Genomic DNA, 23,078 nt, shown 5'->3' with positions numbered 1-23,078 from the left:
TGCAGTTTTTTTTCCTGCAATGCATATGCACCAACTAGCCTAGCTTGTAACTTTTCTGCAGCCTGGTTTTGATACGGAAGCCCATGATTCTAATTTACTCCTTTTTTCTGCCTGTATAATTGATTGAATGCATAGTACATGTCAGAGAAATTTATTAAATCATCCAACAGGCATTAGTTACTGATCGGTATGAACAAGAATTTCAACGTCTCACCCGCAGACAGTGGGACTCCCGTGAAGCTATCAATCGTGAAGCTATGCGCGTCATAACATATCTGCCTCGTTTAACACCCATACCTGTGCTACAGGAGTTCGCACAACTTAATACACTCAGTGAAATCATCGACCAACGGGTGGCAAATAGAGCTCGAAAACAGTCTCTCAAACTTCATCGTTTAAAGACACTTCCACCGTGGTCCTATTGCCAGCTCACTGACAATCGCCCCACTGTTTCCCCGTCGGTATCAGCAGCGTATCTGCCTGAAGGGTGCATATTATACACGGATGCATCACATTCTGCAGAGAGGGGAGTTACTGCTGTGTATAGTCCATCTCATCCGCATCTCAACTCTCGCGCGACGTATACTGCGGATACGTGCACTCCCCTGGCATTGGAACTTCAAGCCGTTTACAATGCCATTGCTTCCCTTCCGCTCGTTCCAACATTCAATACAGTTCACATTTACACCGACTCCCGCGCCGCCCTTAAACAGCTTAAGGCTGTTCGACGGACGTTCCAGATTTCACAATCAATTCATGTGCTCTGCGCAAAGTATCCATGTCCTGTGCGCATACACTGGATTCGCGGCCATGCCCAGGATCCACATAACATTCAAGCGGATGCTATGACTCATCTTCATACATTAGACGATCCGCCACCTTCCCCTCTTCCCCAGATCCGTTCCTGTCCCATGTTTCCGATTCCGAAGTTCTGCGCCAGCGAACACGCGCTCTAATTCCTCCGTGTTCGCACCCTCTCCCCCGTAGTCTTACTTGGCAGGAGGAGGTATCCGTGAGCCGGATTCGGGCAGGGGCGGCTCTGACACCATCTGCCCGTCATCGGCGGCGTGCCAAAGATCTGCCAGTACCTGACAGGTGCCCTCACTGTGGCGCTGCACCGGACATTTACGATGTGCGGCACTTGTTATGGACGTGCCCAGCGACGGCTGCTATCAGAAAACGGCTCCTCAGGGAGGTGGGCCTGCGGTGGAACCGCGAAAGTGACTACGTGAAGTGAACTATGGACAACCGTTTCTTTAGCAACCTGTGCGACTACCTCAGCGCAACGGTTCTTCACTCCTTCTTTTAACTTTCAATCCCGTGCATTCCTTCCCCCCCCCCTTCCTTTTTCAGCTTATGCCTCATGGCACACTTCTCGAATATAAAAAAAACTACGCGGCGGGCAATATACGTGTTTTTATTCACTTCACACGACATCTCTACACACTGCTTTGTTGCTTGATTGCGCTGAGTGGCGACAAGGAAGAAAAGAGACAACGACACAACGACTCTGCCCACGTAATTCTTCCGCGTCTACTGCGCATTTCCTTTTGCGCTGCTCTAACTCTGGTCGGCGATGTGATTTCTCAAGCGACTGACCTGCCTTCGCCGAAAGTGTCCTCTGGATCTGGGAATTCCAGTATTCTGTCTGGAGACGGCGCCACAGTTAACGTCAGCGGTTACCCAACAGGCTTTTGCACCAAGGACGCCGACTAATTGCAACACCCAGGAAACTCGGTCTCGTATAGGTCATTATTCTATGTCCATTCTAACAATGAGCGAGCTTACGCGATGCTTTGTATGGCCACTGACGGCAGCTGGTCCTTGGCGTGCCATTTAAAGGGTGCGGTTATGCGGAACAATTGAAAACGGAAGATAACTGCGTTCAGCAATAAACCGTCTTTCACGACCGTCTCTTACCCGCGTTGAATGTGACAGCATTAACTGCTCAGCTGCCTGCTGTTGAGATCTGTCAAACCGACTATGTGAAAGAGTGTGGTTAAGGGAGGAGGAGGTCGGCACGTAAAATCAGGCTTTTGCTAGAGCAGAAGTTTGGACTACATTATCGTCTTTCCAGTCGAAATTAGAAGTGCGCACTTCTAATTCTCTGAGGCCTTCTTTTCTTGGTTTTCTGTTGTCGCCGAGGAGTCAGCAACAATAATCCACCCGCACAAATTGAACTATTTAGATGGGTGAGATATTTTTGTTTGAATCTGTCTGAATTAATCAATAGTTGCAGCGATTTGAAAGCTAATTAACGCAGTTTTCAGAAAAAGAAAAAAAAACAGAACGGTGATACTGTTTACGTAGGAAGGCACGCATGAAAAATTTATTTTTAGCCTTTTTTTTTCTACCTTGTACCTCTGCCCTTCTTTTCAGCTTAGTCACTGCTGCGTGGTTTTGATGATTATATCGTTACTTCTAAGCAATGCATGGTGCTACGCTGCACTCCTGGTGCAACTTTGTGTGTACCAGTGAGTTTCCATTTGACCGACACCGTTTATGTTTCCCTCTCAAACATACGTTGCGCGAAGTCACAAGAGAAGGAAAACTGATGAGATTCAACGGAACTGGAAGTCTGCAGGAGACACACGGTTGAATAACAATAAATAATTTCATCTTTGTAGCAGTACTATTTGGCTAGACAGTCTCTAAAATTGACAATAATAACCACAAGGGAACTACTTATAATATGTCAATAATGAATACAATAGGTGTATTCTAGAGTGATATATAGGCTTTGTAATGGGACCGACCGGCAGGAGTTGAAGCAGCGCACCGAAGAGGTAGACGAAGTGCAGCTGGGATTTTCGAGTGACGCCTGTGAGCCTGAATCTATAGAACATTTTTGGCTGTATTGTCGCCGATTCAACTCTGAGAAAAAGGTTTCTGGAGGAGCCCTTGCAGCATCTTGGCCTTAGTTTGAGCAGCCCGCTCTTGCTATTATTTGGCGCCACCACATTTGGGTTCAGCCACAGATCTGTTTGTACCGCTGTTCTAAATTTCCTGATAGAATCTCACCGACTGCCTTGCTAAGTGTTCCAAAATTTTCTTCTCTATCAATTATTACATTTTGACTTAATCATTATTATTTAATTCCTCTCTTTATTATTCTTCTTACAATTTTGAAATCAAAACTCTCATCCCTTTTCTGTTCATGAGGAAGAATTCACCGGTGTTGCGCTCCCAGGTGGTTTTCCTCTTTATCAACTGCGTTCAGGTGAATAACCACCCGATTCTTGGCCGATCCCCCAGTGTGGGTATGTGCCATAGGCTGATAACAACGACGACGACGCCTGTGCGGCTATTCTGACCGCATCCCAGATTATATTCCTATATTCTTTGCGGAATTTTGGGCTCTTCTAATGGCCCTGCACAAAATTTCATGTCATGTGTCTCACGTTATTATCCTCGCTGATTGTTTGTCAGTTTTAGACTCCTTTGAAACTTCACAAAAGATTTTTTGAGCCGTTTTCTGCGATTTTTTGTCCCATGCACTTTGAAAGAGGTCCGTTTTGTCTGGGTCCCTGGCCATGCAGGTATTCATTCAAATGAGGTGGCTGATTACTTAGCAAGGTCGGCTCTTGAAGGGTCAGTGACACATCCCGTCCGGAATATCAGCCTGCTGGCGATTTCCAGGTTTCAGCGGTTCCAACACATATCAGCCAGGTTACGTGATCCCTTACTAAATACCGCTGATTATTAGCACTTAGCATATAATTGGAACGTCCGTTCGTGTAAAACCAGGCTGTGTGAGGTAGCAATGACGCGGTTGCGGTGCAGGATTCCCAGTTCGAATTTATATCTATGCAGGTGTGGGTCGACACCGACAAGCCTATGTGACGCATGCGGGGAGGTTGAATCTGTAGACCATTTTCTCCGCTGCTCAAAGCTCGCACTTCAGAGAAAGATTTACCTGGAGGTCCCTCTCTCCAGGTTAGGGCTCCCGTTATCTCTGCCAGTGTTATTATCGTTTGGTGCGAGCACCAAAGGATTTGCATTGGGTTCAATTTGGGGGATTCTCCATGATTACATAATTGCAACTGATAGTTGATTTACTAATTCTTTTAATATTCTTCGAGCTCTTCTTTTTTCATCGAAATTCTGTCTGTTATTTAGCTTTAAATACTCTTCTGTCGTTTTTATTTATACATTTTTCAAAATTCACACTTGGTGCTAAAATTTTGTCGTAATCTCATATGAAAATTTCTTTGTTTATGCCACCACACCTTGGCCATCCCCCCGCGTGGGTATGTGCCATGTTTACTGAGGTAAAGAAGAAGAAGAAGACGCCTGTGCGTGTGTCCGTCGTGTCACCGTCCGACCAACGCCTACCTACCTGCGCTTCGAATAAACACCTTTACACTTGGTAGAGGAGTCTCGGTTCCCGTCCCGGTCCTCATCCTGGAACTTCGAAGCGGAACGCTTCTCGCCCCCGCCACCATGCCGGAAGGTCCGAGCGAACAATCGCAGCCCATCCCTACCACCGTCCTCTGTTCCGGGGTCCAGCGCCAGCGTGACCCTTCTCCGTTTAGTGGCACCGACGACTAGGACGTCGACGATTGGCTGGCTTCCTACGAGCGCGTCAGCACTTACAATCGGTGGGACGATTCCGTTAAACTGAGCAACGTCCTCTTCTACCTCACGGACGTTGCTAACCTCTGGTTTCGCTACAATGAGGCCGATCTTCCCACCTGGTCCTCCTTTAAGACGAGCTTCGCTGACGTTTTCGGCCGCCCCGCCGTGCGGAAACTTCGCGCCGAGCAACGTCTTCGTGCTCGAGCACAGCTTCCTGCTCAGATATTCACTAGTTATGTCGAAGATATCGTTGACTTGTGAAAGCGTGTCAACCCGTCCATGACCGGAACTGATAAAGTCAACCGCATTCTTAAAGGGATCGCCGATGACGCTTTTCAGATGCTCCTGGCGAATAGCCCAGCACTGTCGCTACTGTCATCCAGCTGTGCCAAAACTACGACGAACTCAGAAAGCAACGTGCAACTACGCGGCAGTTCGGCGCGCCTGCAGAGGGTCTCGTTGGCTTGGCCCTTGGTGGCTCGTCTGCTGAGCAGTCCCTGTTCACGCAGTAGAGAAAGCTGGCGGGCGGCTTCTTCGCGAGCGAAGGCTTTGACGTGCTGCATGAACCGTAGCAGCTCGGCCTTTTAGGCTCCACTGCCGTCCATGCCACCGCCGCCAGCCCCGCATCTTCGACCCCGCCGACACCGTACGAACCCTTGGCATACCGACGACAATCGGCCAATATGCTCCTCTTGCGGTCTTCCGGGCCATGTCGCACGCCTTTGCCGTCAGCGACCCCTTCGTTCTGGGGATGCCGTGCGCACGTCCCGCTAAGAATGCGAGCCGCCGTTACCTAGTGTCTCTTCTGGCTCATCTACGCTCCGCCCCCGGCACCGCACTCCCCGCTCGCCTTCACCTCGCCGACGTTCCATTTCCCTGATGCTCCGCCACCCGGACCCCTCCCAGAGGAAAACTGAATGCCGCAGTTCCGGAGGCAAGAACTGCGTGTTTTGCGAACTCGATAAGTCCTCCGTGTTCTCCTGCTAACGTGATTGAGGTGTCTGTTGAAGGCGTCCCCGTTCTCGCGCTCGTCGACACGGGTGCTGCCGTGTCAGTGATTAGTGACGCCCTTCGCCGCAAACTTCGTAAGGTGACAACGCCGCTGTCTCACTTTTCACTGCGTACGGCCACCTCTCAGCGCATCCACCCCATCGTAGCCTACACGGTCCGCGTTTCTATCAACGACGTCGCCTATACCATCGAGTTTGTTGTGCTGAGCGCCTGCTCTCACGATGTAATCCTCGGATGCGACTTCCTCTCGACCAACCGCGCAGTGATTGATTGTGCCCGTGTTGAACTTGAGCTTTCTCCTGTGTGCAATGTTTCATTGTGTGACATGCCTGTGCGCTCCGCTAAGCTTCTTGTAGCTGCCGACACCGACATACCTCCCTTCTCTTCTGCCCTCATTCCGCTCCACCCTGACTCTTCCCTCAGCAGCCCTGTTGTTTTCACACCCACCGCAGCCACCACCCACCATCACCGCCTTCTGCTTCCTTTCGCCGTTCTCACCATTTCCGACGGCCACTGCGCCATGTATGTCACCAACCCATTTTCTTGCCCGTCGTCTGTTCTTCGCGGCGAATGCCTCGGCTCTATTGAAGAAGTGAACCCTGCTCTTGCTTCCAAGTTCTCCGACACCCGTGCCTGTCTCCCAGTTACTGCCTTAGCCTGTTGTGCGACTGCGCCCGATCCGCTTCCCTCCGACGTCTTACCGTCCGCTTACCGTGATCAGCTCTTGTAACTTCTCCACCACTTCCGGAAACCTTTCGACCTTTCCCAGCCCTCCTTGGGGCGCGCGTTGGCCGTCTCTCACGCAATTGACACTGGTACGCACACCCCCTTGCGCCAGCGACCGTACCGCGTCTCGCCGAGCGAGCGCCGCGTCATCCGTGACAATGTTGACGACATGCTTCAGCGCGGCATTATACAGCCCTCTCACAGCCCTTGGGCCTCTCCTGTTGTTCTGGTGTCGAAAAAAAGGTGACTCAATCAGGTTCTGTGTGGACTACCGCCGTCTCAACAAGATCACTCGCAAGGATGTTTATCCTCTACTCCGAAGCGACGACGCACTGGCTTGCTTACAGGGAGCGGAGTATTTTTCATCTATCGATTTACGCTCCGGCTACTGGCAAGTGCCGATGGCTGCCGCTGACCGGCCCCAGACGGCTTGTATGAATTGAATGTGATGCCATTCGGCCTCTGCAATGCTCCAGCTACATTCGAGAGAATGATGGATAATATTCTCAGCGGCCTCAAATGGGAAACTTGTCTATGTTACCTGGATGACACTGTCATTTTTTCCAAAGATTTTCCTTCTCATCTGCAGCGCCTTCAGTGCGTACTCACGTGCCTTACTGACGCCGGGCTACAACTCAACTTGAAAAAATGTTACTTTGGTGCTACGCAGCTCACAATATTAGGCCATGTCATCTCCAAAGACGGCGTTCTTCCTGACCCTGGTAAACTTCGCGCCGTCGCTAACTTCCCCAAACCGATCACATTAAAAGAACTTCGCAGTTTTATAGGCTTATGCTCATATTTTCGCCGCTTCATCCGCAATTTCGCCTGTATCATCGCCCCTTTAACGCAGCTTCTTGCCGGCAGCCCGAACCTCTCGTCTTGGTCCCCAGCCTGCGATACCGCGTTCAGCACTTTATGTCGCCTGCTGGACTCCTCCCTCCCCCCCCCCCCCCCCCCCCCCAATCCTTCGCCATTTTGATCCCGCCTATCGGACAGAAATTCACACGGACGCAAGCGGTGTGGGCTTGGGCGCCGTTCTTGCCCAGCGAAAGTCTGGTTATCCGGAATATGTTGTCGCTTACGCCAGCCGCGCCCTCACCAAGGCGGAATCGAACAATTCTGTCACAGAAAAATAATGTCTCGCCATCATTTGGGCGATTGCCAGGATGGCTCCTTTTCCGGCGGGGAAGTAACTGCAATGGGACCGACCGGCAGGAGTTGAAGCAGCGCAGCGTAGAGGTAGACAAGGTAGACGAAGTGCAGCCGGGATTTCGAGTGACGCCTGTGCGTGTTTCTCTCGTGTCGCCGTTCGACCAACGCCGACCGACCTGTGATCCGAATAAACACCTTTACAGCTTAAATATAGGCACATAATAAATATTCAATATTCAATCACTAGCAGAGCATAGTTGCGAAGTGTGTGAACACGTATTTAAGTCCTAAATCGGTGTTGAAATATCACGATATTGCCGCCAATATTTGCAGTGTTTGTTCGTTTTTCAAATCTGCCGCGACACCACCTTATCGCTTTGTTTGCGACGCAAGACGCGACTAGATTTATCTCGATTGATCGCAGCCAGGCAAAGCTGATTCTACGTTGTTCCGGAATGTTCTAGTAACTTTGCGCCCTTTATCTCGAATGTTCGCTATCAGCTTTAAATTGAGCACGGCCGACAGCGGCGGGCATTCTGTTCGACGACCGCCGAGCACGCTTGTCGCTTCGCCGCCGCCGAGTGATTCAGTCCATTTTGGGTGCAAGTCAGCCCAATAAACAGTTCTTTTAGAAGACCCTTTCGTCCGTCTTCATCGCTGCTTCGACTGCCGTCACCACTACGTGACAATATGATATCATTTACATGATATGACGTATTATGAATGATATCACGATGTTCAAATAGAGGTTTATTGATTGATTGATTGATTGATTGATTGATTGATTGATTGATTGATTGATTGATTGATTGATTGATCGATTGATTGATTGATTGAATATAGAGACGTAGTAAATATTTAATACCCAAACACCAGCAACCCACAACTGCTAAGTGTGTGAACACGTATTTAAGTCCTAAATGTATGGATGATGACTTTCTAGAAGTGGGCGTGGGCGTTTGACTGTAACCCTCGTAATAGTGCACACTGTCGCAGCTCTTTTGGTCCGCATGTCAGCTGATGACGTCCCTATATGTCCTCCTCTGCAGGGGGTCACGTGAACCCGATCGTGACGACATCGTTCGCCAGCGTGGGCAAGCTTCCGTGGCGCAAGGTGCCGCACTACGTGCTCGGGCAGCACCTGGGCGCCTTCCTCGCCTCGGCCATTCTCTACTTCAACTACATTGGTGAGGGCACCTTGTGCATGCGTAACGTGTTATTCTTTTTTTTTTTTTTGCTAAATCACAACAAGCGCGATTAATCTTACGTTTGCAGGAATCGTAGCACAGTATGGTAAATGCCGTGTAGGTAACTCACGAATCCGGAAGCTCCGCATTTGTAAATTTTATGGCTCTATAGAATTCTAGTCATACTCATCATAATCACTCACTCACTCACTCACTCACTCACTCACTCACTCACTCACTCACTCACTCACTCACTGACTCACTCACTCACTAACTCACTCACTCACTCACTCACTCACTCACTCACTCACTCACTCACTCACTCACTCACTCACTCACTCACTCACTCACTCACTCACTCACTCACTCACTCACTCACTCACTCACTCACACCTCACTCACTTCGATCGCCACCATTTGATCACTGAGCACGCAGATCGCACTCTCAGAAACGTCCATAAGTAAAACAAAAAAGCGCGTATGTGGCGGCCCCAGGGAGTCAGGCAAGCGGAAAAATAATTTGCCTACCGAGCGAGCTTCACAATCTATTCATATATTCTCGTGCAATGCGTCCATATGGAGAGGAGTTCCTGGCGACCTTGCCAGCGGTCGTTTTCAGCGCAGGACTCGCGCTGAAAACGCAGGCCGTTCTGCAAATACGCGTCCGAGGAGGAATTCGGAAGCATACTTGCGGAACGCTGAAGGGTAGATTCTCTCTCTCTTCTGTGGACGCGTTTGCTCCATTATTTGGGTGATCACTAAAGCATTAAAAAAAGGAATTCATATTTATGCACACATCGCAGATCCGCTTGCATGACTGAGTGCCTGTCAAGCCTAAACGAGTGCTTGCGAATAACTGGCTGAGGCAAGCCCGAGGGATATGAAACGACGCCCATTTGCCGTTGAAGTGGGATGAGATGACATGCATAACTGATAGGTCTTTGCCGCCGCCGCAGCGGAGTCTGAGCGCACAGAAGAGGCAGGTAATCATCTCTCCCAGGAGCAGCTACCGCGGGGGGAGGGGGCGCTTGTACTTGGGAGAAAAGAGATCAGCTGCATTTAGAGGCACGCGGAAGGCGGAGCTCCGCGACCTTGTCGATTCTAGTCACGTACGCCAGAGGCTGTTCATTGCGAGCGCACATTTCGCTCCTAGCGCAACGAAAGGGGAGAGACGTTCGGGCAGTTCGGGGACTCTGATAATGCAGTCTGAAGATGGGCGGCCAGCGGGCAATAGGTGCTGCTGTGATATATCACTTCCGTGTGTAATATAAGCATGATACAAAGAAATATAGTTCGGGTGGCGGCGATGGTGCAAGCAATGCAGAGAAAGCTATTTGTTTACCTTGCACGCGTACACGGGAATTAATCTATAAGAGCAGCCCAGGTGCTGCTTACCCTACCCGTGTTAGACTTGTGGAATTAAAAAAAAACAGCTATAAGCGGGAGTGAGAAATTAAAATTAAGAAAAAAGAAATAAAGTTAACTTTAGCTTTCAGCCGTTACGACTTTAGCGAAACTCCCAATTAAAGAAAGACATCGTATTGCTGCGCGGTGCTCTTTTTTTCAGTTTATTACATTCAGAGCAGTCATAAAATCTACACGCACGCACGCACGCACGCACGCACGCAAAAGTGTCGCGCGCATGGCAGCTCTGACATTGTGTCCCGCCCCCGCAGACCTGCTGGACAGCGTCGATGGTGGAGAGCGGCAAATCTTCGGCAAGAACGGCACTGGCATCCTGCTCACCACGTATCCCAACGACAACGTCCACCTCTCGGTCTGCGTCTTCGACACGGTGAGCCAAAACTTGTCATTTGCTCGAAATTACACATCCACCGTTTTTGTCTCTTAATATCACCAGAGTGTTTTGAACGATGAGAGTAAGACTTCGGCTATGGAAGCTCAGTGTTGATAGACGCGACGAATGATGCGCGCCCGGTGTTCCTCATTGATTTGTCCTCGAGGTATCCTGGCGCTTCCATTATGTGCCTGGAGCTGGTGCTGGCCACTGTCGGACAAGCCTTTATAGATCCGTACCAGCAAGGTAATGTGCAGTCCTGCTGCTCACTGCCGTCGCGTTGTGGCGCCAAGACGCCGCTACAGATGAATTCAAGCCGGTAGGTTTCGACAACCACGAAAAACAATGTGGTAGCCACAGTAGAGAGAAAACAGGAAGATGGAATTCTTGAAAGCGTGAGGTAGCCAGGGTGTGGCGGTGTAGGATTCATTCGTCTATATTACCTGCCGGTTCCTCTGCACGGTCAAGAGTCTTAGTACACGAGGCTTATTGCGTTTTATACTCGTGGAAATGAGACTATACCTACGAGAGCTGCCAAACCAGTGGCGCATATCACTCGGGCGCTGTAGTGTACATTCGACCCGTACTAAAGAAGAGGTGCCGACTGTTAGAAAACTTCACAGGCCAAAATGCCCGCAACGCGTGTAGCTGCGCGACGGTACAGTAAACAGTGCCACCCCCTGGTATCTTTATTAAAGATGTTCAGAAGGAATTTCGACCATCATTCACGAGCTTGGTCGAACGAAATCACGTAACAGTTTGACGAACAAACGCGCGTGAGTACACTCCGGCCGCAGGCGCTTTTACCTGGTAACTTTGCAACGGGCGGCGCAGCTACGGGTGCAGAGAGAGGCCCCCCACACATCAGAGTAACTGCTCTTAGCGATTTGCAATAGCAAGCAATAAGACAACAATAGTCAAGCGTCTTTGCCTGCACCTAACGGACGCGTTGCCACGTGCTAAATGTCCTTATTATTCCCACTGGGAGCAGAAATGGAGCGTTACTGGTGACAGGCTTGAATGAAAAACACAATAGAAAATTTTCTGTTGCCACAACAGATTTTTCTGTAATATTTTGGGACCTGATAACAGAAATTCTTGCAGTAACAACACGATTTTCTGTAGTGTTGATGAGTCTCCTGTCGTAACGACAGAGCCAGTTCTATCGCACAACAGACAACTTCGCAATACTGCAGAAAAATCTGTCGTAACGACAGGACGACAAGAATGCCTGTTGTAGTTTGGGGCCGGCTTCGTCGTATTTTTCGACTGGAGATACTTTGCATAACTTCTGTCGTGCTGGAGGTCGCAAACTTCCGTTGTGCTGGTGATCGGCTCAATGGGCAGCCCACAAGTAGATTCCCTGGCGGCTGTCCAGATACGCGCCGCTTCTATTTGAGGCGGTCGCGTTGCTGTGATGGGTGGGGTAGGCCGGAAAGCAGCGTTGAGTGGCGTAGCCTTGGGTCATCGCTCCGCAGTCTTTTGCGCGCGCGATTCGTTTTCTGGGTGCTTCTTTTCGCGGCAACTGGAACAATGCAGCATAGAAGAGGATAGCGGCTGAAGCTCACTCGCTCCGCTACGACACGGCGGCGAAATACGGAGGCATTCAGCCGGCTGCCGCTGTTCGCCGGCCTTGCTGGGGCGCTGTGTGGGACTCATTGACCCCGCTGCCCCCCGATGCATTCAAGTACCGTTCCCTTGCCCTTCGTCCCGCGCGGTGTCCTTGCCATTGAGAGGGAATCTCTCACACGCATTGAGCGCATAGCCGAAACTTAATTTGGGAACTTCAACATGTTTGTCCCTTCGACGGCGCGTAGGAGGCCATGGCCAAACCGTATACGCACTGAACCAAGGCTTATTTTTTATTTGTCTTGCCTTCCAGAAGGCTTTTGAGAGTACAGGGCTACGTAGATATCCGTTCGTGCACGTGTCTCTGACTTCGTACGCTGTGCAGTTTTGTTACATGCATTGCATTTGATTTAAGTTCTCTTCGGAATGCTCCAAATACATACGAGCGCGTCTTGATGTTAGGGGCATCCAATAGCGTATTAACTTGACTTTCTGCATTCCTTTGCAAACCACTGCAGACAAGTACTTTGGCTGTGTTCAACGGCCGTATTCATCATTAACGATCTCTCTTTTCTTCCGAAACAAGCAAAATGTTCTTTTTGTCTTCTCTACTTTCACTAACCATAACGCTTGCCACCGCAGATACTTTCATTGCATGCAATACTTCTTATGCGTGCTCGTAGTTTTGAGATATTATATGCACATCAGAGGGACGTTTCCTGCCAAACAAGAGAGCACTTATAGACGCGGAGGTGCTTTGTGCGAAGTCGCAGTGTTACATAGTTTCGCATAGTGTTGCATAGTGTCGCGTAGTGTCGCATAGTGTCGCATAGTGTCGCATAGTGTAGCACAGTGTATCCAGGTCGCATAGTGTGCGCCTAGCGTTGCTTTCTAGCTCCGTGTGTTACAATCAGAACATGCGAGCACTGGATGATTTTTCCTTCTTCTAAGGTCGCAAACCCTGTCTTACGCGGTAAGCCTAAGGCCCCTCGTTCTTCGCGGATTTTAGTATTTTTCGCGGAATTGTGTGTTAGCAGCCCAATTTTCCTTCTTTGATGATATTGTGTTTGCGAAAATGACTAGGAACGATAAACCCTGGTAACTTGATTATTAAATTGTCTGAATTGTCTAGAAAATTAGCATCTGATATCGAGCGAAGTTCTGCTGATGCATTGATATGCGTGCTTCGCCCTCCGTTCAAGCAAGCTAACGCCTCAAGCGTTGCTGCTCTGGCAGCAATGCGCTCTCTCACTTCGTGAGAGAAGAGCCACGATACTGGCGCTTGTCGAAAGCAAAATTACCGTATTTGCGCGAAGGAAGCGTGAGTGTTTTCTTCTTAAATGATCTGCTTTAGAATGCACCTCGCGTTATGTTTGGAACCAAGCTACGAATACAGCACGATTCTTTCCCGTTGGGATACCTGCAGTGAGCTCACCCACAAGGCCACTGAGATGCAAAAAAAAAAAAAGCCAATTTCTCGACGACAATAGGTCATCGAGGCGAAGCGCGAGGCATGCACTGACGAGAAAGGGATGGATGCCACAAATATGAAGAGAAAATGGCTCGGACCATTACGAAGATAAAGCAGTGGAATAGTCAAGGGACGTAAGGAAGTAAAAATAAGGGTGTACGGGCTGTGCAGCAGGAAACAAGAAGCAGCGAGGCAAGGGGCGGTGCAACACAAAGGTCGCTGCTGCGCCAAAAGGCCGCATTCGTTAGCGCGAGGGAGGCTTAGCGATGAAGCGCATGAAGTTGGGGCATCAGTGCCAAATTAGCGCCAAAAAACGGTACAACAAAGCACGAAAACAGCAGCGCTGTTGTTGTCTCTTCTGTTCTGCCGTCTAGTTTTTTTTTTTTTGGCACCAGTTTTGAAATTACTGAGAAATATTGCAGATTATTTGTTCTCAATTCGCGGAACGTACAACTTTCCGCCGCAGAAAATTAAGGACCTTAGGCTTATACGATATTCCGTTCATTAAAAAAAAGGAAGGTATCACAGAAAGAATTTCAGCGGTTTAGTCTGTCTCGAGAGTTTAGAGCGCCAGAACAGCAGCCGAAGCCCGAAGGCGAAGCATGGTCCTACAGTTGTTCCTGACACCTGCAAAGTGGCGTGCATGGGAGAACTTCAGGACCTCTGCGCACGAAACCTTCAGACCTTGTTTATGCAAACTGCCGCCTGACACAGAATGTCGAAGCGGGGCATGATAACTTTGTTAGCCTTGATTACATTCACGGCATGCATTAAGAATTCTGCTTTTATTCATACGCTAATCCTCCACAGTGACCCTTCGTGCTTCTTTCTGCGCCTCTCTCTGTGCAGTTGCAGACCTGGGCACGATGGCTCAGGCCACGTCTTTCCATGTCGGTGACGTAAAAATTCCCCCTCTCTCCCTCTTGGCGATGCAGATCATCTGCTCGGGCCTGCTCATGTTCACCATCATGGTGATCCTGGACGAGCGGAACGCCAACACCACCAAGGGCATGCACGCCTACCTCATCGGCATCATGGTGGTCGCGCTGTGCTGGGCCTACGGGGCCAACTGCATGGCCGCCGTCAACCCGGCGAGGGACTTCCCCGCGAGGGTGCTCAGCGCGCTCGTCGGATACGGCTCCGAGTCGTTCACGTGAGCATTTTACGCGGCTATGGTTCGTCTCTTCAGTTTAGCATGAACGACAGAGCACGGACTTTTGTCCGAGGATGCGTGACCGCCACTATTTCTACCCACAGGTACTCACTGTCCGTTTAAATTGCTTGCTGTTCCCGTTTCACCAGACATGGATGTCAGACAGTAGATGCACGGCAGCGCCGGTCAAACTTTAAGACGAACCTTGCAAATGTATATTAATTAGCGGCAAGAGTGAACTAAGCTTAGTTAATCCAAATTAAGACCCTCGTTTGAGCAATCCGCGAAGAGCGCAAATCAGCATCGCTCCCTACTGTGAGCGGAGCAGGAGGACAATGCGGGGCGTTCGCTCGCTGCAGTGTGGCATGCCTTGTGAGAAAGCGTCCCCACAAGTGGCGCTTTTTATTAAAGCTTGCTGCTGGGCTATACTTGGTGCGTTGTCAGCGGCGGAGTACCAAGGACGATGGCTGACACAAGAGAACAAAATAGCTCAGCCCATGTCCGTGTGGTGCTTTTGTGTCGTCTTCATATTTTTTTCTTCTTACCTCTGCGCATTGTTCCACTGTCAAGTGATGCTCCGCACGCAGTGCAAGAAGCGTTCGTCAACCGCTAAACACTCGCAGGTTCCGCGGCTTCTGGTGGATCCCGATGTTCGTGCCCCACCTGGGCGGCCTGATCGGCACCTGGCTGTACGTGTTGGGCGTCGGCATGCACATCTCCAAGCCGCAGCAGAAGGAAGGAGCCGAGTGCGTCAACCTCCTCCCGCTGGCGCCGAGGGCCGGTCAGTGCCGCCTTTGAACGCGCATGCCCTTTCCTTGCCTCTGCATTGCACCCGCTCTAACCCAATAGGCTTCCGGCATGGGCACGTCTAAATAAGTTGTACAAAAACGTCCTATGGGCGTCTGTGGAAAAAGCTATGTCCGTCTATGGCCTTTTGCGAACGTCTGCACACACCCAAAGAGGTGCTTATTGCCAGCTATTGAAAAGTCTGTGCCACTAAAGCTATAGCTTTGGAACCATACAACTGTCTTAAGCTCTCTATAGAAAAATATATCCGCCTGAAACTACGGCTATAGATGGACACGGGAAAGGTTTCTGGCTATTTGGGCCAAAATACATATAGCCGGCCATAGGACATTTTTGCATGGAGTGACACTTTAACCTTAGTAGCGCTGTGATGCATACGCAAGTTAAGCAGCCACTTGCTAGCAAGCTTGCCGTCGAGTGTGGTGCATCTAAACAAGAGCGCGAACGTTAAAATTATCGCACATGCGCAGCTCGTTTAAGGGAGAGAAGGTGAGCATTATTTTACGAAATCGCGCCTGGCGAACTTGTGACCTTCTAACCGCATTAGTGCGCCGTTGGAAGGGAAGTGCAGATGCAGGGCGCAGGCACGAGTTCAAGCTAGCGAAGCAAGCAAAAACGCTTTGGAAGAGCTCTCTGCAAGGAACGCTCAAGCGGTGTGAAAACATATGTTGACGGCTGTTATAGTCAGATCACTTATGCTTAGCAGCACGTGTTGCGTTGGTGAGCCTACGGCAATGAATAGCGGGACGACAAGCCGAGTGTCTACAGGTACGCCACGTATCTTTATCTAGCCGAAGAACAGCAAAATACGATCCGTCGATGTCAGTCCGTACTTTCATGGTCTGTTTCTAGTAATCTCCTCCAGGCTGCTTATGATGAGGCGTAATTAATATGACGATGAAGCCGAGTGTTTCCAGTTGCGCCTACTGCATGCAGTGCATCTGGCAGTGGCGTCATCCTGACGTCATATAAAAGCTCTAAGGTAGCAAGAATTTCCAAACGTTCTTACAACCCAACTGCGGACTTGGTGTTAAACAGGAATAGATGAAACATGGCACAAATAAGACAATAGTCTTTGCTTGAGCTGCGTGCTTTAAAACGCGAGTTATACAGCCATCATACAGCTGTGTATATAAGTGCTGATTATACAACTCGCGAGTTACTTAACGACTACATTTACCGCGTAAGGAAATCACGGCTTTCATTTTGGTTTAATACAGCGACAAATAATTATCGATTTAATGTAATGAAATGACCTTGATACGACGAAAGGATGAAGTTAAATTAATGCGACTTTGTTAAAACGAGCATTTCCATTTATCGCAGACGAACATCCCAGTTTGTGTGCGCCCATGCGTGCAATTCTCAGCAAGTTGGACGTATTTCTTTTTATAAGGGTGTTGTACATCTGTAGCCTGTCGTTCCCTCACATGCCTTGTCATTCATGGAACGGGGCTGCTTGTGAAACGATCAGCTATAACGCCTTGATCGATGCTGGCCAACTTATGCCGCAGTATCTTTTTCATGCATTGGTTCCCTTTCCTCACTAGGTGAGAGCACCGGAAACACAGGCATATACACAGTCGGGCTACGCTCAGCCGTGTATCACATTACGGACAACAGTGAATGCAAGAGCCCGTAACTCGTCGCCACAAAACGGCATCGGGACGTCCTGCGGAGAGCAGTATCGAATAAAGAATGAAGCAGCTGTAGATGCTTGGAAGAATCATAATGATGAGTCCATCGTGTGATATACGTTTTTAATAAAACGATCATTTCATACCCACTTGAATTCACTCTGTGCAGAGACTCCGGGTGAGACATCCTGCAGAAACAGAGACAGAAATATCGCAAATACCTAAGCAAGTCGCTAAACTGTATTCAATTAAAAGTTCAAGATCTGCTTACTTTATTGCTGTGAGAACAGACGAAAATTTCGTGAACCGTTATGTGTTGTGAATTGTAGTTTTGCTTAATTCCCTAAAGTGCTCTGCCGCTTCTGCGCGATTCATTGCTGTAACATCTGCTTTAATGCCTGCACACGCTGCATGAATGTTTTCGCTATGCCGTACATATCTTATCTGCTATATTTGTCTCACACCTCCTTATCTTTTACTCCTCATGGGGTCTCTGCATTTCAACTTACTTCCCAACGACAAGTTGAGTTCGGTGATGAAAAAATATAGTGCTTTTAGAAAATTCCATAAAAAGAGAAAAAAAAATTGTTTTACGCGTACTTGGCATGAAAATGTACATTTAGTGCTATTTACCCATCATTACGGGGCTATAAAGTACGGCTCGAACCTTATTGCCATGGTATCACGTCGCCGGCGTTGATAATATCGCGCAATGCAGGCATGGATGATTGTCTTGAACGGCAGTAGCTTCATTCTACCGAGAACCTCAACGCACTGGCTATCGCTATAACGAAAAAATGTCGACGCATACAAGTGTCTCCGGCACTTCCTCAATTTCCGAGTCCCCGATAGATACCTTATTGCGCCACTTATTCAAATGCGGCGACCATCGCTTGGCGATCTTGTCTTTTCTCTCTCGTACGCTTATAGTGAAAGCGACACCCATTCGTCGCTTTGTTTCCCGCATCCCATCCCCATTGTTCGTGGCGAGGACAATACTTTCTGTACTGAAAAAACAAGTGGCGCACATCCGCCAGCTGTGCTTCCGGTAGCTCGACCTTCCGGCAGTCCGGTATTCCTGGCCGACAGTCTCTTTGTCACCTGTACAATGTGCGAAAGCCCAGACGTACAGCCATGCCATAGATCGTTATCCGCCAAGGTATAGCTGTAACGTATGAAGCATGGCAGCTGATTGTGTCACGAATGGGCAACGAAGTGTCGTGCATAAACGAAACACGAGCCGGGCGGGACAAGTGAACTTGTCCAAGTGTGTTTTTCTTTACGTAGGGGAATAAATAATGAGACTTTGTTCGTGCGGTGACAGTGCAGTAACAGGAACGCTATGTGACTAGTGCAACGCAGTGATTAGCGCAGTCACAGCTCGTCGTAAGAACCGAGCGCGCCTTTATTCAAGCTCTAGAAGCAGAAACCTTCCTATATGCATGCACGCCCTCATTCAGAGTGACTGATCCGTGTTTCGTTTGCCCGTGGTGGTGGATTATTCTCGTGGAAAAAGCTGGCGGGAACGCTCTGAACGTTGGGTAGCTCAAATAGGCGACATTCACGCAGTAAAAAAAAAAAAAGCTACGGAGATGGGGGTGGTGGTAAGTAATCAAGTAATCAAGCATCAAAAACCGCACAGGAAGAAGCAGGGCAAGATAGACAAAATTGCAACCGCATTTTTCTAGCTTGCGTTTGGAACGAGGCCGCTGAAGTATGCGCGATGCCGTTTCCGTTCTATAAAAGTCGGTGAAGAACATAACCAACGCTCTTATTGAATCGAAATAAACCAGTCGGGTGATGTTTGCGTGTTCATGCTCAGCTGGCTGTTGCCTCACCGGAAGCGCGCACACACAGTTTCCGGGGCACCTAAATAAATGCGAGCGGGGTTGTGAAGTGAGAAGCTAAGTCGGGAACAGATGTAGATGATATCACGACCAATGAGACCTTGCACAGACACGTCGAGTGACGACGGCGCAAAATAACTCTCTGGGCTGGTTCCTCAGCCAACGCGTATCATCAAACCGGCGGACATTGTGAGATTCGCTTAGCCTCATTTATATCGATGAGATTTTTCTGACAGCGAAGAATCACAACAACTGTCTGTCCTTCGTTCAAACGTCTGTCGTTCAGCTGCCGCTAAAGCCAGGGCGCTGCGTCGATGGCACAGGCGCCTCGATGGCACTCTGCGTTGGTCTTGTCAGGTACTTCTTCTCTCTACGCCAGTGCCTTCGAATCCATGGTCACATCTTATCCAGTTTCTGTGCGGCTCACTTTACTCACATTCGATGGCCGCTTAGTTTTCGCTTCTGGGGTTCTTTAGGACTTTCTCCGTGCACTTTAAGCACAACCCTTATCATTTGTTTAGACAGTCTATAGACTGTCCATAGACTTCTGTCTATAAAGTCTATCGACTGTCTAGACAAATCGTAGATAATAGTTTATAGACATTATAAATGCTATAGACAGTCTATAGGCAATCTATAGAATTATGGAAGTACACTTTTAGTAGACTTGTCTATAGACAGTCTATAGACTATGAATTGACAAAAAGAATATTTATAGGAAGGAAATGCAGTCTATAAGAAGTGTATAGACCGTCTATAGACGTTTCTTATGAGAGAAATACGCCTATATGGGGAGTAAGAAAGGGAGTAAGCTGCTCTCTAGAACACTCCCTTTTATAAAAGAGGAGAGCTTACTCCCTTTATTACTACTTTCTGTTTGGAGTGCATGATTAATCGCTGAACCTTACCCTTGCCCGTTCTTTTATGCTCTGAGCTTTGCCTATAGCTCTCCGCCACCAGCGCATGCTCGCACCCGGCTTGGCCCGCTTTGCCTGGTTCGGTATCACAGCGCGGTTAAGCCGGGTCGGTTGTACACCCCGTGTTTGTTGCTCTTGTTGTTTATTTCAGACAAGACAGCGGCCTAGAGGACCACGATGCCTTCTCTGAAATCACCCAAGCAGCGCAGCGCGGGCGACTCACTCATCCTCGCCACCATGTCTTCAGACCGCAAAGAGACCGCGCACGACACCGTAGAGATGGTCACCGCATTATGTCACAAACATTTGCATTCGCAGACACTTTAGTGTGAATGAAATAGGCTTTATGGCGTAGCTTGGCGAGTTCATGAAGCCTGCTGCTCCTACTTAGTCTACTTTGGTACTCATCCTTCAAATTACGTTTATACACGGCTGAAAGAAGCCTGGTATTTAAGGTGGAAAACGTCAGCCATTCTTATATAACTTGTTTTTTTTTTGTTTTTGTTACAAAGATCGCATTGTGTTCACAAGGAATTTTATTGAAGTTCAAAGTTTTCGTTCTGGATACGGTTGAAGACGCAACATTCGCTGCATGGTTATCTGGTTATCCAGAGTGTCTTTTGTTTAGCAAGACAAATTTTAGCCCGCGAAAGCTTACGTCTAAAAACTCTGCTAGCCATTTTGCAGGGGGGGGGGGGGGGTCTTGGTATTAGCAAAAAAATAAAGAAAACACGATTAAACACACCACGCCGGGTGCGCAAAAGCGAATTACATCAACTTGAACAAGGAATTCGCATTTTGTGATATCCGCCTGGACTTTCGTCGCTGCATGAGAAAAAACCTCTTGGCCTCCGAAGCGTCCTAGTACTCAGTGCGTAACACTGCACGGAGATTACGTCGTATTCCTGATGTTGGCTGTATACGTCCTTGCACTTCAAAAGAACGTACTTGACAGTGTGAACTCCTTCCTTGCATGGTGCTGGGGTAACGAAGTAGAGAATTTGTTTTTTTTTTTTTTCACGGCATGCAATGCTTAACAGAATGACGAAGGGTTTAGTCGTTGAGATATCAAGCCTGGTTTCGCGCAGCTGCATTCGTTAAAAAGAGAACTCTCTGTCCCATAAAATGCGCAGGGGCTTTCTGGTGTTAGTTCCGTAAACAGGTGCAGCACAGGCACAGTTGCTGATGCGTCACACGTGCCAGCACATGACGCGTTTCTGCGCAGCCATTGACTGAAGCGACTTGATCTGGACATTCCTGCCCTCGAGCACGTCCTGTATCTTGAGAGAAAACAGCGCGATGCGGAGGCTAGCAGTTGCTGGCAGTTTGCGTCTCCACCTGATTTTGAGGTGATCGAGAATAAATCAAGAGTAAACAGTCATGCAGTCATCGCTCACTGGTGCGCTCATGAGGCAGTGCACTGACAAGTGTTGCCACACTCCCGTCAAGAGAGCGCGACCCGTGGCGGGAGCTCGCTTCAGCGTAGTACGCGCCGGGATCAAATGCAAATGGTGTGGAGCCCCGAGTACAAAGTGTTTGAAAGGCTCACAACCAACGCGATGTTCAGTGTGCTCAGTGCCTTTTACGCCTTGGGATGTATACTGCCATCTAACGGAAGACGATGGCGCGCAAGGAGTCAGACGTTTGTAACTACGCTTTTCCAGTGTTTCTTTAGGGGCTTTAGGCATGCGTAATGATGGGGAGTTGTAATAAAGAACGTTGTTTTCGTCACCACGTTTATTTGTTTTCTTGCTCTGAAGTGACGGTGCTTAATTAGAACGCAGGTTTCAAAGCGTACGAGGGGATCAACGGCTGTGAATTCTGCTACAAGGTTGATAAGAGTCCGCTAAGGCGGGCCTCCTGGCCCACATTCAAGGATTGTACGGTAGACGAGGGGAGTGGCTGATGGATACAGCTGTGCCGGCAATACGCCAAAGGGCACGGTACGTGAGTGGCACCCGATCAGGAGTCACTCATGTACCGGGCCCTATTGGCGAGCTGCCGGCATATTTTCAACAGAATCACGCGAACGTCGAACAAACGGCCGTGCAGCGCCATGTGACAAAGCGGAGAGGAAAAACAGGTTACAATTGCGATATGCGTAAGAGGGGTGCTCACTCGTATTCTGACTCGTTTCATCGCATCACTTCGCCGTAGGGCGCTGCCCTGCCGTCCGTTCGACACTCGCGTGATGCCGTTAGAACAACTGGACGGCTGCACAGACTTCTCACGAGTTCCACAATCATTTAGTTGAAAAACCCGCGAATAGCCAATATGTTTACATCAGCGCAGTAGAAAACCAAACGCTCCTGCCGTATGGTGTGTGACGTTGGCGAAATTATGGCATCGAAAGGTAAGTTGTAATCATTTTGGTACTAGCTAAGCGTCATCATCAACATCATTATTATTTTACACATTTCATTAAATTGGGATGCATCCATGCTTTGATCCGGCAAGAAAATACCGGCAAGGCCGCGGTTGATGACGTATTACTATCAAGCTGTTACTACATGGACTGAACACGAATCATGCGACCTTCCGCTACTGTTATTTCAGACAGCTATGGGGACAGTTTTGAACAAAACGTAGGGAAATGTAGCGACGTACTCGCCACCTTTCACGACGAGAGATCTAATTGATCTACCAGAGCTCAATAAGAGATCCAATGCGCAAAGCCTTTCGACCTATATGATACAGCATGGGATCTTGCATGCCTCTGCCTTGCGCTGCACTGCCAAGGGAGCTTACGCACGAAGGCGCGGAGCTAGAGCTCAATACTTGACGTGCTGCGAAATCAGTGGCCGGTGACATTTCCCCAGTGTTTGCACAGGAGGTGCCTGATCCCTGCTCATGACATGCAGGCTTAATACGTGCCGCCGCTGCTTGTTATAGGCGTGATAAATGACGCGCTAATTAGCGACGTCAGCAGGGCCTCTACATAAGACAGCATCTGCATGAGCGCAGCCAGAATGCATCCAGCTGCCGCCAAATAAAATATTACGCAGCCTTTTTACCTCTTATTGCTTGTTGCGACCCGCGACACAGACACTTAGCAGAGCGACTTAATAAGTCATTTCACTTGTTTCTTACAGAAACCCAAAACATGATATGTGTTCAATGAACAGCAACTATTAATCTCCTGATAATGCAGACATGGATGCATTCGTAACAGCAAAGCCGGGCGTGAGTTGTAATTTCATGCACCCGTACGCTCCCTGTTCA

The 23,078-nt window shown here is 48.9% G+C and overlaps 1 protein-coding gene across 1 annotated transcript in view; it reads left to right on the top strand.

The window, feature by feature from the left end:
- LOC144126015 (aquaporin-9-like) overlaps positions 1 to 21,587 on the top strand; it is a 70,982-nt gene extending 49,395 nt beyond the window's left edge. The window contains exons 3-7 of the mRNA XM_077659886.1: positions 8,520 to 8,657; positions 10,334 to 10,452; positions 14,431 to 14,648; positions 15,272 to 15,429; positions 20,008 to 21,587. Coding sequence (XP_077516012.1) covers positions 8,520 to 8,657; positions 10,334 to 10,452; positions 14,431 to 14,648; positions 15,272 to 15,429; positions 20,008 to 20,024 — 650 coding nt within the window. The 3' untranslated portion in view covers positions 20,025 to 21,587. The remainder of the gene's footprint in view (positions 1 to 8,519; positions 8,658 to 10,333; positions 10,453 to 14,430; positions 14,649 to 15,271; positions 15,430 to 20,007) is intronic.
- The last annotated feature ends 1,491 nt before the right edge of the window (positions 21,588 to 23,078 follow it).

Source organism: Amblyomma americanum, chromosome 3 (assembly GCF_052857255.1).
Source record: "Amblyomma americanum isolate KBUSLIRL-KWMA chromosome 3, ASM5285725v1, whole genome shotgun sequence".
Lineage (NCBI taxonomy): Eukaryota > Metazoa > Arthropoda > Arachnida > Ixodida > Ixodidae > Amblyomma > Amblyomma americanum.
Note: the sequence above shows the minus strand (reverse complement) of the source record. Positions and strands in the feature narration are given on the sequence as shown.